This window comes from Rattus norvegicus, chromosome 6 (assembly GCF_021556685.1).
Source record: "Rattus norvegicus strain SHRSP/BbbUtx chromosome 6, alternate assembly SHRSP_T2T, whole genome shotgun sequence".
In the NCBI taxonomy this organism is placed as follows: domain Eukaryota; kingdom Metazoa; phylum Chordata; class Mammalia; order Rodentia; family Muridae; genus Rattus; species Rattus norvegicus.
This window is the reverse complement of record NC_141539.1, coordinates 133123066-133142561: the sequence shown is the minus strand read 5'-3', so window position 1 is coordinate 133142561 and position 19496 is coordinate 133123066. Positions and strand designations below refer to the sequence as shown.

The following is a 19496-nucleotide window of genomic DNA, read 5'->3' as shown; positions in this document are numbered from 1 at the left end:
ATTACCCTGCGTCTCGAGACGTTAATAGCGACTGGGGGGGGGCGGTGAAAATCAGGTGGCTGTCAACCAATTAGAAGAGAGTAAAGCTAAAAAAAAAAAAAAAAAGAGTAACAAGTCTACAGTCACTTCTCCGCCCACCCGGCGGTCCTGTGGACAGACGTCCGTAGTGGGAGGGGAAACGCTCGCACACACCCTCCTAGCCGCCCCGCCCCATTGGCGAAAGGGAGTTCGGGAGCAACCGAACCTGTTAACGGAACTTCGGCCTGGAGGCGGGGCCAAAGCCCCGTCGTTCAATCACAGCTTCATCGTGGGCGAGATCTAACCAATCGAATCCTCGAATATGGTCCCGCCTCTGTTGCTGATGTCCAATGGCTGAGCAATACCCTGGCTGGAGGGCGGGCGGGAGATGGGGCGGAGCCGCGCCGAGGCGTGTTAGGTGCAGGCCAATGAACGGCGGCGGCGGCAGTCCGTGGGCGGGGCCCAGGGGCGGGCGGAGCCGGGTTGGGCCTGGGCGGCGGGGCTGTCTCTGGCTGCCGTCCCGCCCCTCCCGTCCGGCCGCCGCCGCCGCCGCCGCCGCCACCGCCGCCGCCTGGGGGTTGGTTGAGGCGGACGGTGGGGTCCCGGCCGGAGTGTGGCGCCGCCGCTGCGCGTAGGCAAAGCGGGCAGGTGAGTGCGGATGGCAAGCTCCCGCGTGCGGCCCGCGGGCTGAGGGGACAGGGTTCCGCCGCTTCTGACGCTGTGAGGCCGGCCGGGCTCCGAGGTCCAGTGGTCGGCCGCGGCTGAGCTCTCAGGGCCTGGGCGGCTGCGGGCTCCGAGGCCCGGCAGGCCTGTGTCCTGAGGGGACTCGCGAGCTTCTGTAGCTTCCCTCAGCCACTGGGACGGGGGCAGGCGGCAGGTGCAGGGCGCGGCCTGGGTGCGGCCTGGGCGCCGCCCTCGGGTGCGGCCGGGGCCCGGAGCGCGCGCAGGGCGCTGGGACTGCGTGTGGCGGGCTGCAGCCTTGGTTTCCTTCCTCTGGCGGCGGGCGCACGCGGCTTGGGGCCGAGGCGCCTCTCTCTGCAGCTTTCTGTTGCCCACCGGGAGCCCGGCCCCCGCGCCTTGTCCTCCACTGCCCGCTTGCAAAGGCAGGCGTAGAAAAATAGGTCATGTTTCTTCCCACGCGCCCCTGGCCGAGGTCCACACGCGACGAGCGCGCTTCGAGAGAGAAGCATTCAGTGCTCTTGGAGTTTGCCATTCCGATTTTCAACTCTTCCTCCTCGCGGCTGCAGCCTGGGGATGCGACTCTGTCTCTTCTCCCTGGCTGCCACTCCTGGAGAAGGAGCTGATTAGTGACGTGCGCCACTGACTGCGAGGGGCCTCACCCCCGCCGCGTCGTGTCTGGAGAGGACGTTGGTGCGTTTCCGAAGTGTGCACGCGTTGAGGATGACTTGGGGCATGCTGTAATCCATTTCTAAACGAACACGGTGTTGTTACCGAAGTAAACACGCTTGAACCGGATGCTGATAGTCATTTTGCCTTGCAGACCCTCAGAAGATTTGAGGTTTTAGTGATGGATGTAACAGAACTGCATCTAGGAAGGCTGAGGCGGGGGATCATGAGTTTCTGGCCTGCCAGAGTTACATAGGGAGACCCTTTCGAAAACACACAAAAACTAACACCAGAATTTGACACTGAAAGTGTGGGTTTTTCATATGTAAGTGATACTGTCCCCATTTTTCCTTCAAAAGCGATGCTGGGTTGTTTTTTTTTTTTTTGTTTTTTTTTTGTTTTTTAATGAGTTTTAAACAGTGATAGTCTTGGGGAGTTTTAAGTGAATGCTCCTTTAAAACACACAGTATAGGACATTACCTCTCCCAGTTAAAAAGTTTGTCTAGACTCTCTGGAACCATTACATTACCTACAGTGTGTATGTGGTATGTGGGCTCCTACCTGTAGAGGCTCACTTTATAAATGGGCCAATGGGGCGCTGTGATTGATACTTTGGTGTTATTCCAGCCATTTTGGAATGAATTTTTCTAGGGCTTAAGAAAATAGTTTGCAAAGCCAAGTTTTGAAAAGCTACAGAGAAAAAAAAAATCTTACTGGGACTCCAAACAACCTTGGTCTTCATTCCCCCAACCCTCTTCTGATGTGCATTCCTTTCTCTTGCGAGAGATCTTACTAATATCTGGATACACAACTCTAGATCCCTCGGAGGGAAGTGATTGCTGCTCTCCCCCTCTTTCACTGTGCAAACATCTCAGTCGAGCTATGCTGGACTTGGAGATCCAAACATTGTGCTGATGTGGGCTCTACCAATGAGAGTTTCTGTTCCTTTTCTGTTTATAAATGCCCAGTAAAATTCTCACTGAAATACTGTTAGCTGGGCCTTGCCACAGAGCACACAAGCGCACAGTAGCCCTCACTACTCAGGGGCCTGAGGCAGGAGGATCTTAGACTCAAAGCTAGCCAGGACGGTGTGAGAGACCCTGTCTGGCTGGGGATCTAGCTCTGTGTTAAGAGTGTTTGTTTACTGTGTGAGAAGGCCTGAGTTTCATCTTCAGCACACACATGCACACGTCACTGACTGTCTTTCTTATGTGATGCATGTTTAGGCCAAACTTAAAGATGGCTAAACCATTTTTTAGAAGCCACGTGGTAATAAGGAACTGAGGAGGTTATATTCAGTTTTTGATTGATGTTCTATAGGTCAGCCACTTGAAAACTGTTTTTATGCTCAGCACTGGTGAACAGTCAGCAACCTTCTAAATCTTGATCCCACCTAAAAGAGAATTTTAGAGATGACAGTGCTCAACCAAGTAGCACCAGGAGCATATGGAGTAGGTTTGATTGTAGTAATTCTAGCAGAGTCTCCCCAGTCCACAGACGATGTCCCTATCCCACCCTTAATGCGTCAGACCTTATATGCAGTGGGGAAGTGTTTGCATCTAACTTGCACACTAACCTCTCTCAAGGCTGGAGTTGTCTGTGCCTTAATTCCAATACTTATTACAAGGTCCCTGCGAATAGTTGTCACACTGTGTCCTCCAGGGAGTGGTCAGCAGAAGAGGTTTGGTAATGGTGGACTTCCATCTGTCCTCTTACCTATTTCCATCTGCTGGTGGCTGAATCTGCAATGGAACGTTGGAAAAGGGAGGGTAGCCGATACTGTGTGGATGGAATGTTGGTAAAACTGTGAGGGAAATATATATACTGTGGCTTCTGCAAGCAGGTTGAGGCTTTCCAAATTTCTGAACTGTTTTAGTTACAAAGTCTGTCTCAGTTTGACTCAGAAGTAGCTGCTAGAAGTGTAACTGTGTTTGTTGTGTGTAGTTTGCTGGACTGTCCCCTGTCTTTAGAAGTGGTGGCCTGCTCTTGGCTATAGAGCACTGTGATTTTCCTGCAGCAGACACATTTCAGTGTGTTTCTTCCTCTTAGACCAAAGTCCTGGGAATAGAGGCAAGCCCTGCTGCTCTAAAGAGCAGAGAACCACTTATTAGAACTAGATTATTTTAACATCACACAGTGGATACATAGTTCCCGTAGTTCGGGAGTTGCTGTGGCCAGGTGTTTGCTTTCTCAATTAGCTCCTGATTTTCACTATTGTGTTTGGAGTCACTTTCTGTTAGAGAAGGATATTTGGAATTGTTGTGTCCTTTTTTTTTTTTTTTTTGGTTCTTTTTTTCCGGAGCTGGGGACCGAACCCAGGGCCTTGCGCTTCCTAGGTAAGCGCTCTACCACTGAGCTAAATCCCCAGCTCCTGTTGTGTCCTTTTACTTCTGCTGTAGTGACACCAGTTCGTTCTGATTTGTATTCAGCCACTTGAGATTATTAATTACAGTAAAGTTCTCTTTTCAGGCACCTTTGCTGCCATATTTCACAAAATTGAAATGAAAATATTAATTCTACAGTAATTTCTCTCTTGGTTAAACATTCTAGCCACCTTTTGATTCTTAAATTAATTTTTTAAGTTAAGAAAATTTGTGTGTGTGTGTGTGTGTGTGTGTGTGTGTGTGCGCGCGTGCACACGTGTGTGCAGGAGCACAGGCCTTAGTATGTATTCCTGGTCTCATGAAGGTCAAAAAAGAAAAAAGGATTACCTAGAACTGGATTTACTACATCATTGTGGGCTGCCAGATATGGATGTCAGGAAACAAATGCAGGTCCCCTGGAAGAACATGAAATGCTGTTATCTAAGTAACCATCTCTCCAGCCCCTTAGTGATACATTTTTCTTTACCAAAACAAAAATTAAGTATATTAATAGTCTTATGAAAAAACTTTTAATTAGAAGAATATGTAATAATAGTTTTTTGGTGTGTGTTAAGTTTGTCTGGTAAGTTAAGCCAGAAATAAACCTCATAGACCTCATTTCCACTTGGGAATCTCTTCTAGGTTTTAGAAATAAACACATCATTAGACTGGGGACACAAAACAGGGGTCAACAAGTTTCAAGTGAAAAAAAAAGAATTAAAATAATTTTGTATAAATATAAAAGACTTAGAATTTTTCTTTTATTTAAAATAATTTTCCTTTTAGTAGAGACAAGGATTTTGCTGAAGTTAGGCCTTGAAAGGAAACTGAGTGATTTCTGATTACCAGGCCAAAGTGAATGTTTAACCTTTGGCAAGTCTCAACTTGGTAATGGGGTTGAGTGGGAGGGAGAGTGGATGAACAGATCTAGGAGAAATGTTCTAAAGAAATAGAGGTGGGATAGAGGATATACATGATTGGATGTCTACAGTTGTGCTTTCGTACAATTTTTTCTTCTTTATTGACAAATAAAAATCGCATATACCCAGGACTCAGTAATACCTGCTGTTTTAGTGTTATCACTGTCTTGTGATTTCTAAGTTTCAGTTTCTTTTTGCAGTACTAGGGTTGAGCCCAGGGCCTCCAGGCAAATGGTATAAATCTCTGGACCTTTAACAAAGGTCTTATTTTGAGGTAAGGTCTCAGGGGGTTGTGTTGTGTTGTCCTTGAACTTTTTGTCTGTTGGTTTTTTTTTTTTTTTTTTTTTTTTGGTTCTTTTTTTTGGAGCTGGGGATCGACCCCAGGGCCTTGCGCTTCCTAGGCAAGCGCTATACCACTGAGCTAAATCCCCAACCCCTGTTGGTTTGTTTTTTAAGACAGGCTATCTTGGACTTGGTGTAGAGTTTAAAGGTTGGCTTTAAGCTCAGAGATCCACATGCTTCTGCCTCCCTAGCACTGTTAAAGGCATAGGCCACTGTGCCTGGCTGTTTTGAACTTTTGTCCCTTTTGCTGCAAGTTCCCAAATAACTGGACAACAGACACTTCCCTTCCCCACCCATCTGCTCTCCCTCGAACTTGCACTCTTCTTGTCTCAGTCTCCAACTACCACTTTCCCTTTTTAAAGACTATAGTTCATTAGGACATGATGTGGTCTTACGGGCATTTACAATTAGGAGGCTTTAACAATTTCAGTTTTAGGAGATAGGCCTGACTTCAGTGTTAACAGCTTTCTAAGTACAACTAAGAAAAAGTAAGAATTAGGAATGAAAAGTACTATTAAAGTTGCTTTTACTCTGAAGTATTTATTACTGACTAATGAAGTTTTTGGTTTGTTAATTACCATTGTCATGGTCATCTAATCGGCTTCCACGGTTTTTAACCTGTAACAAGGATGTGAATTACAGAGCTGGAAGTAAGATTGGTCTGACTGGGGGAAGTTCTTTATAAGTTTTGTTTGTGTCCCATATTTAACTCAGGTCATTCCTGCATACTTGGACAAAGCAAGCAAAATAGCTTTATCCTTGGAAAACCAAAGAGAAAACCCTTATGCCCATATGTTTTGCTACTGCAAGAATATGTTGCCTTTTTGAACATCAGGAATAGCAGTGATTGTGGCTGGTTTTGAGCCAAATCCTCAATATATGATTGCTTATCAATAAAATCCATGGTTGAGAAGTATTCATGAAGCTCTGGCACCAGCTGAACTTATCATCTTATATAAATTAATTTTTCTAAGCAGCTGCTTTCTTATCTGTAAAGGAGTCATAATGACATTTGTCTCATCTGTTGTTAAGATGCTCACTTGAGTCCATGACAGACAGTGTACCCAGACCATGCACTTAGGATGACAACAGTCATGTGGGAAACTGCTACAATACATGGCAGGAATAATACAGTTTCAGCAGCCGGGAATGTCACCCCAAATAACGTAACAGCAGAATTATTGCATTCACTTGAATATTGAGGTTTAGTGTAGTGTACCTGTCTTTCTACAGACAAGTCTATGTGATGAATAGCTTTATTTGATCTCCCTTTATCTTAAAGGCTTTAATAGGGCTGTATGTCCCATGAGACACTCAAGAAATATACACAGGACAAGAGAACGGATCCTCTTGGCTTATAAACTACCTGGAACAACTTTACAAAAATTAGTAAGATCTTGAGTTGAGTTCTAGTGGGGCAGGAGTCCCACTGAAGTGTGAGTCCCTCAGGTTGCCTCAGAAGGACTTTTGCTGCCTTGCTCTCTGGAGAGCAGTGTACAGAGGGTGCCATGCTATACCTGGGAAAGGAGAACATGGAAGCCATCTTCACAGAATTTGGACAGGTCACAGAGGAGTAAGCTCACAAGTAAGAGACTGCTTTAGAAGTGAGCAGGCAGGACTGAGGGCCAGCTCTAGCCTATCATGATCAGAGGACTCCAATGCTTCAGGTCGTGAATTTGTTAGCCAGCCCCATGTTTTCAGACTAGAATTAGATGTGGATAGTGATGCAGTGACAGTTGATGGTGACATAATGTTGTGACTAAGTGTTTACATAATCATCTCACAGGCATCTTCCAGTCCTGATGCTCTGTCATTTTAGAATCTAGAATTTCATATTTGGAGTAGAAGTGGCTTCAAGGTGATTTAGCAGGTTACAGCTGTCCTGTCACCATCTAACACTGTTGTCTCTGTTTTACAGAAAACTGTAATAGAAGTGACTGTCCATGACACCTCATTCCTTGCTTTATTATTAATTTTAGATGATTGTTTTAAGTAGGGACCTCTGGGGACTGAGTAGATGACTTTCTCTGAAGGGTGGCGTAGATGACAGAACATCATAGATGACAGAACATTGGTTTTCGATGGCAGCATATAGAAATGATAAAGCTAATCTCGGCCTGCAGGAGCTGTGCTGTTGGCAGGGAGTAGAGTAGAAGACAGCCCAAGGTTAGCTCAGGTCCCTGCTTCTGAGAACATGCATGGTTGTCAAAGAGATATCCTGGCAGGCTAGATTCAGGGGCTTACACTTGGCACAAGTTAGTCACATGGTCACTAGTTCTTTCATAGATGTCACCTGCTCGTTCAGGTAATGGAGTTTTACCAGAGAGGGTCATTTTTTGTCAATGACCAGTTTATATAATTCCAACAGAGACAGATTTAGGCTTTCCCCCCAAGTGTGACAAACACTCCATTGTGTTTGGCCTGCTTGCCCCGTTTGTCATAGTCTGGCTTGTCACTTGAAGGAAGAGATGGACACCTTTCTTTCTTCAGGTGCCTCAGTTTCTCAGCATGCTGTTCCTCACTGAAGTTAAAGTAACTCCACCTGGACAGGCAGTTCCTGGAGCTGTGGAGCTGCATGCAGATCAGGTTTGCTCCTCACATTCCTGATGGCATTCGAGCACACCTGATGCCTGCTGTGGGGATGCACTAGTCACTGATGGTGCTCCAGGGTGTTGCTTCTGCTGCCTGCCATGGGGAGGCTTGAGTTCAGGGTTCATCCACTTACTGTCAAGAAGCCAGGGGTTAATCTCAGCATGCTTATAATTTAACATCACCTCAGTACCATTTGTGCCGAAAAACAACCAGATGGTTTGAAATCTAGAATTATTGTTTTTTGTTTTGTTTTTTCTGGAGCTGGGGACGGAACCCAGGGCCTTGCACTTGCTAGGCAAGCGCTCTACCACTGAGCTAAATCCCCAACCCCCCTAGAATTATTGTTTAAATATCTGGAAAAATATTCAATATTTTTGTGGAAAGAAACTTTTTTGAATTCTCAAGTTACTCTGCATATATATGATAGTCCAAATTATTCTATAAAGAGATTAAAACTTAGATCTATGTTTGTTGTTGATACTTAAGCAGCTACTGAGTCAAAATCTGTTCTTGGGACTGCTTGCTTGCCTTGGAATTTTGACTCCTTTGAGTCTATGGCATATAGCACCTCCATTGATTCCAGAGTGTTGTGCAGGTTGGTGAGTACCAGCCACACTGGTGTAAGTCATTGTGGCATGGCATGCTATGGGCCAGCCATGCTGGGGCAAGTTATTATGGTGTGGCATGCTGGGCCAAGCCAGAGTATGCTTCTGATAATTGTCAGTTCCAGTTCACCCGGCACCATATGAAGCCAGGGCACCAGTGTGAAGCACCCTGTCAGTGCTGTGTTTAGGACAGAAAATGTTGCCCTGCGTCTTTCTGGTTCCCAACCTGTTCTGTGTGTACTTTTTTTTTTTTTTTTTTTTTTTTTTGGTTCTTTTTTTCGGAGCTGGGGATCGAACCCAGGGCCTTGCGCTTCCTAGGTAAGCGCTCTACCACTGAGCTTAATCCCCAGCCCCCTGTGTGTACTTTCATTGTGATGTTTGATTCTCATGGTCTGCAGAGCAGTTAGTGAAAGGGGGAAGGGCATGCTTCCTGTTCTATACACATTGGCTGGCTTCACCCCCTCAGGCGCTTTTTACAGCTGGAAGCTTGGAGCAGGAGGAAGTGCATGAACAGAACTTCCTTCAGAGGTGCTGGGCCTGAGTTAGGTTTCCTGGGCAAATTGCCAAATAAGTACTATCAAAAAGGTTTACTCTAGTTGTACTTAGTTCAAAGCAGCATTTTCAGGAAGAACTTAATTAAGTATAAAAGTGTATCCTTTCCATTTTATTTATGAATACAAGTCATTGTTTGCAACTGAATGTCATCCATTAGTATATATGAGTTATGTTGTGTAGAAATACGTTAAGTATTTAGTCCCCACCCTGTCACCTCCTCCTCTTTAGCCATGGTCCCCAAAGTATGGTCTCTTTAGTTGCCTGTATAGATTAGAATGGGAAATAATTCAATGGTGAAAGTTGTCAGTAGTCACAGTTGTCCCTACTTGCCAGTCAGTCTGCAAATTAATGGTTATGACATTTGTTTCCCTGTCCGTTATGTAGTGAGATGGCTGCTGGCTTGCTGAGTAGTTTGTGCTGATTTAAGAGGTCCAGGCTTGAGGATCCTGTACCTTTTACAAACTTCTGGGTGGTGAATGGAGACGGGTGGGTGGATTTACAGCAGGGCGTGCCTCTGTAGGTGCCTCCTGAGGGTGAGAGTCTGCTGGTTTCCCCGGCACCTTTTCCTCCTTCCTTCCTTCGGCTAAGTAACACTTACTGCTGTGGCTCCTGTTTGGGCTCACCTCTGCCTCTCCCATGACAGTCTGTTGCTCTTTCAGTCAGGGGAGAGCATCTCTCACTTACCCTCGACTATACAGCTAACATGTCTAATGAGAGCAAGGGAGAAGGGACAGAGAAAGTAAGAGCATGGGTGCTTAGTTAGCACATGCTCACATGAATATGTAGAATGACTGTTAGTAGTAAATATAGTCTTTATAGCAAACTGGTGAGTACTGACACCCCCACCCCCACCCTCACACAGAGTGTTAAGGCTGTGCTTGGTCCCTCTTGGACAGCATTGTTTATAAGTCGGAAACAGGCACCCTAGTTAGTTGAATCACAAAACGAACCATTGTGTGGAGCAAAGTTTTGAATCAAATCCACAAGGTTAGGGAAATCACACAGCGTTGATGAGTTTTGTAAATGAAAACTGTCAAAAAGAATTGGATTTAGGAAACTGCTTTCCTACCTTGGTCATCCTTCTTAAACTGTACTCTTTGCCTTCTGTCTTTAGTTACTTGGGCGTTTGGAGAATTATCTATGCTACTTTGCTTTGGGTGTGACTTAGTCTCTGGCCTCGACTCTGAGACCTACAGGCCTGGCTTTCCCTGGTTTTGTTTTCCTTCACACTGGTCACTCACTGTTGCCTACCCAGGGAGAGGGGGAGAGCTTGTTTACTCAAGTGCCCTTATGTTTAGAGTCAGCCTGGATGGTACAAGTGATCCATGGCTTCTAACTGGGGTCTGCTGCTTGGTGGCTCTGGTCTCTTGGTCCAGTCACAGCACTCTCTAAGCCTCCTAACAGCTGGAGTCCTCAGTATCGACTGATGGGCTGTGCTTACTAGGCTGTGCTGGACACACGGACACATGCTTGTGGCCCTTGTAGCAAGGACCCCATTTCCCCCTGAGCTTCCAGCTGTGCTTGGTCATAGCTCTTCCTTTGGTACCAGAAACAAATAATATCCTGCTTTGCTGCCTTCGAAGAGACTAAAAACACACAAGAATATGAATGTGTTTCCAGAGGTTCTGTTATTTAATATTAATAAATATTAATATTTTAATACTGGTTTTTCTGTATATGTACAGTGATCAAGTTGGGTCTTACCCACTCTGGATACATGTATGTTCTTACTTTAGGAATTGCCATTTTTCAGTAGGACTCACTAAACATGAACTCATTGTTTCATTCTGACTGTTTGTATGGTTTGTATATGAAGTGCCCTTGCAAATGCCTCTTGTGTTCAAGGTTTGTCAAGAAATAATGGATCCTAAGGGCTCCGGCCTCAGTAGTGGATTCTGTGTGCAAAGGCTGAGAACCCTGGGAGCCCTAAGACTGAGAACCCTGGACACTTATCTTTTGGATTGAACAGATTAAGAACTGGTCCAACTTAGAATCCTGTGGTTTAGGGAGGTGTGTTTCTCTCCTTCCCTTGTGCAACTAGAGATTTTATGTGGCCCAGGGCTAATCACCTCCTGTCTCTTAGAGGCTTCAGGACTGTGGGAGGGAAGCAGTCCAAAGAGACAAAAGACCAAGTCCTAAGATAAACCAAGCATTTATCATCTGACTTTCAAAGGAGTTATAGCTGCAAGAAAGAGCTTAGAATGCCCTAAAGCCACTGAGGGCAGTTTTTGCAGGGCCTCAGAGTATGTGGGAAACTATACCAGAAGCCTTGGCGAGATATGGCTGTGTTCCAGAACACAAACCAACCCATGGAGCTAAGCAGTGTAAAGGATAGAATGAAGCCAGGCAGGTAGAGACGGGTGAGACAGCTCACCCTTCTAAGGGTAAACTTACTAGGAGGTCAGGTGAGCTGTGGATAGACATTAAGTTGAGCAAAAGAAACCCATGTGGTAGATAAATAAGACTGTGTATGTAAAGTTTTAGAAGAGGAAACTGATCAAGGGGAATAGAAAGAAGGTAAGCTAGTTGTTACTTCTGGAGATGCCTATGGACTGGAAAGTGCCTGGTGGGTGATTGGGGTGATTGGATGGTCTCCTTACTTTACTGGAGGTGGAAACTGTGTGGCATATGGATAAGCCAATGAAGCTGTGTACTGTCCAACTGTGGACAATGGTGGAGGAGACTGGAGTCAGGGAGAGAAGGGTGGAACCTGGACTTTGGGAAGAGAGCGCAATCACTTGTGTGAGCACACATACGCCTGCCCATACTCTTCCAAAGGTTAAATTACTAATGGGGTTTCCAAACTTTATCTTTAATACAGTTGTGTCTATTGCTGTTTCTAGAAGCTGGGCATTTTTGGACTTAACTATTTGTATTTTTGTACTTAGCTGTATGACAGTTACTGCCAAAGAGCTCTATGGTGCTTTCACATCACTGTGACATAGTTAATGGTCTCTCACACAGGATAGGCATTTGACATTTTCTGTATATCTCCAGGGAATAAACGTATGTGTGCTCACACAAGTGATTGTGCTCTCTTCCCAAAGTCCAGGGAATAGACACTTGGGCAGCAGCTGTAGGATCACAGGCTTAGCCCCGTTAGAACTATGAAGACGCTCTACATGACAGCTCAGTGCGGTATCCACTGTGGAGCAACTGCTCTGTGCTGAGGTCTGAGCTGTGGGATTGGGCTTAGGAATATAAATAAGATATAGAGTGTTCCCTCAAGGAGCCTGGTGTCTGGGACAAGACAGAGAGGACAGGGCTTTGCATTAGTTTGTACCACAGTAATTGAAGAACATTCAAGAAATTGTAGGGGTATGAAGGACAGAAAACTGTGACTGGGAACACTGGAAAAGCTTTCAGGGGATACCTGGATAGGAGTTTGAGAAGCAGCAGCTAATGAACAAGTGACTGAGGTGTTAGGTGAGGACTGGCGGGGAAGAGCTAGAGGGATGTATTCAGAGGTACAGGTAATCTGTACTAGGACTGGGAGCCTTTGGGATAGCTGGCCCATAAAGTGCTGTGGAATAGGGTAGTAGGAGGAAGGGTTGGTTTAGTAGCAAGAGGGGTTTGGTCAGGGAGAGACAGACTACTGTCAGAGCCTAAGCAGAAGGATGTAGAATGAGGTTGCTGGAGATACTCAGATGTGAGCCACGTGGTGACTGGCAGGGGATGTTTTGTGTTTAACCAATATTTAACTGTTGGTCTGGAAGAACTTTAAGCTCTTTTGACCCTGAAATACCATAAGCTTCCTGGTATATAAAGGGAGGCAGTGTAGGAGTGGTGCTCAGTTTATAGCTTAAATTTCTTACCTGTTAGGTGACCTTGGACAGAGAAAGGATGTGATCACCCAGGGAGCTTAACAGAAATGGTACCTGATAGAGGGCAGACACTGAATATAGGGAGCTGTGGCTGTGTGATTGAAGCCTTGGAGGGAGGCTAACACCAGGGAACTGGGACGTTGAGGGACAGACAATCTAGTAAGTAAAGCCTGTTTACAGTATTGGGATCACCAAACCACTTGGGGGAGGAGCAACATGCTTTTATAGGCCCTTCCTGTTAAGAGCAGAAGGGCCTGAAAGCTCTTCCTCACAGTGTGATCTGGAGACGTTTAGAGACTCACAGGATAGCAGGTCTTGACTGTAGGACTGGAGCCAGAGGCCACTTGCATGTCATCCACCAACAGTGTGCTTCTGCAGTTCTGCTTGCAGGCCAGCAGGTCTGCTATATTTGGACGGATGATTAAGAAGTTATTACTACCAGGAGCCTTGAGGGCTTTCATTTCTTGCAGGCTGAGTTCTGTGGCTCTCTGTAGACGTACCATACCTCCGTGGACATAGTGGGATTGATTCCCAGGAAGGCTTGGGGCTCTGTCCAGCTTGTGTCCTTGTTCTTAGTTGAGTGCAGTGATAATGGAGAGGGAGCACCTGCCTCCCTTCTGCGACTCACAGGAGGAAGTGCTTGAACTCCCCTTCCTCCTCCTGCCCCTGCTCAGCTTTTGATCTCAAAGCAGCTACTTCCTTTTAGTTTCCTGACTTTTTACATGTTGTACTGGTGCCCTTGTCTCCAGGGTGACTGACACCCATGCTTCACACCCTTTCACTAGATTTAAGGTAAGTCACGTGTGATTTTATACATTAGATGTGAAAGCGAAGATGGAACTCTTTGTGAAGGATGCTTTCTTCCTATTTTAGCACCTGCCTTATTTGTGTAGCTTTAGTGACAATGACATTAGTAGGTGAATCACATTCTAAACTTTGTCCTTTCACAGTTCTTCATAACAGGCAGTCATTTCTTTCTCTTTCTGATGTTGCACATTAAACCCAGGTTGTGTCCTTCACCATTAGACTCCATGCCCATCTATTTCTTTATTATAATAAGTGACCAAAGTAAGTAGGCATTGTGTCTTCCCTGAGAACAGTCTAAGTCATCCAGGGGCTCCATAAATGGAGTATCACTGGGGTAACCTGTGCTACCACAATGAGCTTCTTTGCCCCCCCCCCCCCCAAAAAAAAATTGGATCCGAAAGTCCCAGCCATCAGCAAGGAGCTTACCCCTTCTTTGGGCCTCCCTTTATTTGCTTGCTGACTTGCTTCACCAGGTTCCACTTGGGAATGGCCTGAGCATTGCTTCCTTTAGGCATACATATATGTCAGCACTTCAAGATCTTTACTCAGAGTGCCATGGCTATGTCCTTTGTCTCACTGCCTCATTTGTCTGTGAGTATCCTAGTCACTTCTCATGTATCTGCTGGCACAAGGTTCATGTGGTTCAAGTGCCAGATTGACCAGAGATGGGAAACCCCGTACAAGGCCAGGGTCTGCGTGGCCTGAGAAGCTTGTCTTCAGTGCCTACACTGGCTTTCTAAAGCATTTTGGGCTTTCTTTGGGACAGACTATGGATATTATACTAGCTATCCAAAATGTGGGTCTTCAGTGTTTGTCTGGGAGGACTAAATTATCACTATGGGAAGTGGTTGTTTTAAGGAGGGGTGACTGAGGATCTAGTATTTCTGACCCTACCCTACCCTACCCTACTCTGTGTGTGTGTGTGTGTGTGTGTGTGTGTGTGTGTGTCTGTGTCTGTGTCTGTGTCTGTGTCTGTGTCTGTGTGTCTGGTATATACCTCAGCATTAACCCTAGTTGTCCTGCAGTAATGCATCAGCATGCACCGTGAACCTGCAGTGTGTAGAGTAGGATCTGCCTCTGCCCCGGTTTCATGGGTGAGGACTGCACTTTGTCTCCTGCGGCTGCCGTGCATGCTTCTTGTTTCTGTTCGGAGGCTTCAGGTTGTTATATACGTTTTCCCCTTAGGAAAATTCTAGATAGAAATTGAGGTAAAGTCTCAGCATTGAGAGATGAAGATGCTCCCATGCCACACCCCATTTCTGCATTTTACTCTTTGATGATATAACTTTCATTTCTTTGCCTTGTTTTCTCTCTTTGTAGTCAGAAAATGGGTAAGAAGAGTCGAGTGAAAACTCAGAAATCAGGTACTGGAGCCACAGCCACCGTGTCACCGAAGGAAATCTTGAACCTGACAAGTGAGCTGTTGCAGAGTAAGTGTCCTGTTCTCGACCCCACCCCCACCCCACCAGCTGTCCTTGCCACTCGTGGCAATGCTTTTCACTCCTCTGCAGGGGACAGGGCTCCCTGGGACAGGACCTTCTTCCCAACAGCTCGAGCTCTGCCCTTCTTAGAGCCATGGACCTGGACACTGCAGAGCTCCTCTCACCTCAGCCCCCTCGGCAGAGTGTGGGTGCCAGCTTGGGCATGTGACTGCCCAGACCCATGGGCGGGAACAGGGTCCCCTGCTCCTTAGCAGTGTGGCGTGTCCTGACTGCTGAGGCTCAGCGTCCGTAGCAAGCACAGGCCACTTCTCCAGCCGTTTGACAAGTACCGCATGAGAGTTGGCATGTGCAGAAGTATCGTGGCTGTTAGCCCTAGGCAAGCCTGTCAGACCTCCCAGGGAGCCGTCCTTCTAGGGCAGAATAGCTCACCTTTATTCTCAGTGATTACATAAATGTGTTTCTGGTTTTCACATGAAGCCTGAGAGCTCCTAGTTTAAAATGAAGTGTTGTTGCCCACACTTTTTTAAGCTAAAATACTTTGATAATTTTGAGTTGTGGGTTCAAACTGGTACTGCTGATGCCTTGGCATAGCCATGATTTTTTTGCCTATATATTTAGTGACCTTATGTTTAGGTTTATGACCACTAAATCTCAAGTAAAAATGGAGCTTTTCCTCAAAAATAGAAAGTGGCCAGTAGTCAGGCCACTGTGAGGTCCCTCCCTGGGTGCTTTGATCTCTGCTCGCCCTGCACCCCATCACTGTTTTCCCTCCCTCCTGTTGGAACGAGGTGTCTTTCACCCTGGCTCCTGCTTTGGTTGGCACTTAATGGGGAGAGAATGAAGTCAGACTTGACCTGGAGAGTTGGGCGTCAGCACATAACCAGATCACTTAATTATTTGCCACATGCTGTTCACCTTAGTGAGACGGGACAGTGGGTTTGGCAGGAGTATGGGAAAGAGACTGACTGTCTTTAAGCTATTGTAATACTTAATAAGGCTGTGCTCCCAGGAGGCTGGCTGCCAGTGTGTTCCAGGATGACCAGCCCTGGCCCCTAGTAGGTGTTGGTTCTGCAGTTCAGCTTCTTCATAAGTCTCTTAGCTTCTTTTCCAGAATGACTGTGCCATGTCTTTTGTAGTACATACTCATGGATGTGAAATGTTTGTCAACTAATTGACCTTATGCTCAGTTTAGTGGGTTTCCTTAGAGAGCCATTGATTTTGGACTCAGCTAGAAAGGCATTTTCACCATCTAGAAGAGGTCAGGGAAAATATTTTTCAGTTTAGCTTTGCTCTCAGGTTTTAACTGTTTGCAGATGTATTCTGAGGAGAGTTACTAGGTGTGGGAACACACTTGGTCCCTGGGCCAAAGTTAGGTGAGGGATGTACTTGGATATCAGGTCATTTGCATGCTTTGAAAAGTGTATAGAGTATATCCATTTACTTTCTATGTCATGAACATATATTTACATGGCTAGAGTAGCTCTGTCCTTGAACATAAGTCAGGAACGAGATGGAAACCTTCCTTCTTTTGCAGACTAGTGGGTTAAAGTGGAGGAGGAGTTCTTACGCAGTGGCTTTCACGTTACAGAATGTAGCAGTCCTGCACCCGGCCCAGGAAAAGAATGGGAAGAGTACACACAGATCCGGGCTCTGGTTGAGAAAATACGAAAGAAGCAAAAAGGTAAATTGTTGGAGTGACGATGCTGAGGAAAGCTGGACATAGATAGGCTAGTGGGTTCTGAGTAGCAAAGCCTCAGGTGACAGTGCCTGTCTGGGAAAACGAGGCAGCCACCCAGAGAGTCCCCTGGGGACTGTTGTCCATTTGAGTGAAAGGAGTAAGTGCTGAGCTCCAGGGGGAAGCATTTGTATCCAGGGGATAAAATGACATGCCTTTTATTTATTTGTATTTTATGGCATATACATGGGCCTTGTTAACTCTTGGTTTTGACATGTCAGATGGTGTTGGTTAGTGTCTTAGCAGGTGTTTAGGATTGACTCCAGCCCATCATTTTCCTCATGACAGTCTTGCTATGTAGCTGTCAGCCTTTTGTATCATCAGCCTTTCTAGCTGTTGGGATTATAGTCCTGCACCACCACATCTAGCCCCAGCCCATCTGGGAAAAAGAAATAGTTACATCTCTTAGGCTGTGTGCATTTGTGAGGGGTTTTTTGGTGGTGATGGGGAGTATGCTGCTGAGGACCCAACCGGGGTGTATTCTAGGCAAGCCCTCTGCCACTGAACTGCTTATTTATTTATTTTTATTTATTTATTTAATGTATATGAGTGCTTTATCTCCATGTACACCTGTGTGCCAGAAGATCTCATTACAGATGGTTGTGAGCCACCATGTGGTTGCTGGGAATTGAACTCTGGACTTTTAAAGAGCAGCCAGTGCTCTTAACTGCTGAGCCATCTCTCCAGCCCCTACCTCTTTTCTTGAGGGGGGCAGATTTGTTTTTATTTCATGCTTAAGAATATTTTCCCTCCATGTATCTGTGTCAGTGCAGTGCCTGTGGAATCCAGAAGAGGGAGTCAGATCCCTAGGCACTGTCATAGACCGCTGTGCCCCACCATGTGGGTGCCAGGAGTTAACTGAACCTGAGTCCTCTAGAAGAGCAGCCAGTGCTCTTAACTGCTGAGTCATCTCTCTAGGCCCTGCACTGTACTTCGTAAGCTGTGATTTTACAGGGCATATTTAGTAGCCATCTTAATTATTCTTAGCCAAGATGGCAAGAGACTGTCGCTTTGAAAAAAGTTTTCTTAGTACAGCTGTCATTGTGTCTTGTAGAGCACAAAAGGATATTGATTTGCACAACCACATGGAAGGAGGCAGCGAGGACAGTAAGGAGCACACATTGCGAAAGACGAGAACCCTGATAGTCTGACAGAGTGCTTGCTTTCCACTTGCCGCCCTAAGCGGCCGTCCTGCTCTTCTGTTTGTTTACCTGCAGTGGTGTGGTCTGTGGCGTGGATGGCCTTGGACTCCAGTCCAGAGAGCAGGTTCCTTTCCAGCTGGTGCATGTGGACTCGATGGTGTTAGTTGTCTCCCATCAAGTCACCCCCAACATCTCTGTTATCTGGGTCCGTCTTCTGAGGAGATAGTGTCACTAGGCTGCACCAAACTTACAGAATGAGAACACCATCCATTTTAAACTTTACCCCGCTCAAATCATTTGTCCTCCTTAGCTTAGTTTCTGTTCATGCCTGGCATGACAGAGTGATGTGCAGGAGTCTTTACAGGGTGCTGACATAATGGGCTGGCTCTGTGCCTGCCTCCTCCTGTTAGTAGCCTCTTGCTCTGCCTTCAGCACAGTGGGGCAGCAATGCATGACTTTCATCTTTTTGAATATTTTAATCCTGGTGGAATGTCTAGAAAAGAAAGTGGAAGAGGGTCTCCTACCCAGATGTACACTTGCTGACCTTAGATTGACTCAGGTCCTCATCCCCACCCTCCACCTTTCTTTCGATTTTTGTATTTGGTTTAAGAAATAAAATATTACAGATAGAGCTGTAGTTACGCACTGCTCTTTCAAAGGTATTTGTCTTTACCATGAGCGCTTTTCAACTACATAAACATCATACAACTATGAACAGAAATACAATCATGTAAATTTACATAATTACTGCCATGCTTTAATTTTTTCTATAGTTATACTTTATTATTTTGTGTGTTCGGAGTGTATGTAAGGACATCGTGTGCATACCTGGTGCCTATGGAGGCCAGAGGAGGGGGTCAGATCCTCTGGACTAGGGTTATGGCCCACTATGTGGGTGCTGGGAACCAAACCTGAGTCCTTTTTGAGAGCAGCCAATGCTCGCACTTGCTGAGCCGTCTTTGCAGCCACGTTTCCTGACTACACATGCTATCAGTCGTGATGTGTCGTGTGTAGACACTATGAGATCACACTTACACACCCCAGTTGCCTGTGTTAGTCCTGCATCTTTGTGTTCTTAGTGTCAGGTCCTTAGAACGTCCTCTCTCTTCGAACCATCAGCTCACAGATAAGCTGCTGCTGTTAGTAATGGGATTCCTGGTAAGGACATAGTGAGGAGAGAGATGGTAATGGCAGATCCCAACCACAGCTGTGGTAACTAAGTCTTCTCTCCTTTTGCATTGATAGTGTGTAGCAGAGGCATTAGTGTTCAGTGTTCTTGTCCCGTGGTGTCAGAACAGACTAGTGCTCTGACTGGCAGAGTTTGGGTTTTTAATTCACCTCTCCTGGAGCTTGCTCAGGTATGTACCATGACTACCTGGTGGTTAATTTTGATTGTTCAAGGTAGGGGGTTAAGATGAGAGCTAGAGAGCTGTGCTCTGCCTTTGTGCTCTAGAGCCATGTGATGACATGTGTCCTAAAGTAGCTCTTGTTTCCAACATGGATGATATAGGTCTGTCTGTTACTTTTGATGGGAAAAGAGAAGATTACTTCCCTGATCTAATGAAATGGGCCTCTGAAAACGGGGCTTCTGTCGAGGGTTTTGAAATGGTTAACTTCAAAGAAGAGGGCTTTGGTTTGAGAGCAACAAGAGACATCAAGGTGAGTTTATTATCTGTTGGTCTAAGGGGGTTTAAGTGTGTTTGAACCACTGTATGGTTTTGAGATTGAGCTCAAGGTATGGGACAGAGACCCCTTGAGGCCTGTCCAAAGGTTTGTGGGTATATAAGCAGCACTCTCCTTCCTT

The 19496-nt window shown here is 46.0% G+C and overlaps 1 protein-coding gene across 4 annotated transcripts in view; it reads left to right on the top strand.

The window, feature by feature from the left end:
* The first annotated feature begins 508 nt into the window (after window positions 1–508).
* Setd3 (SET domain containing 3, actin N3(tau)-histidine methyltransferase) overlaps window positions 509–19496 on the top strand; it is a 66927-nt gene continuing 47939 nt past the window's right edge. Inside the window, exons 1-4 of one of the 4 annotated variants that reach the window (NM_001346470.1) lie at window positions 509–666; window positions 14694–14803; window positions 16404–16496; window positions 19203–19351. In NM_001346470.1, coding sequence (NP_001333399.1) covers window positions 14701–14803; window positions 16404–16496; window positions 19203–19351 — 345 coding nt within the window. In that variant the 5' untranslated portion in view covers window positions 509–666; window positions 14694–14700. Of the gene's footprint in view, window positions 667–14693; window positions 14804–16349; window positions 16497–19202; window positions 19352–19496 lie in introns of all 4 variants that reach the window. The other 3 variants (XM_087552909.1, XM_087552910.1, XM_087552911.1) reach the window with 3 other exon arrangements.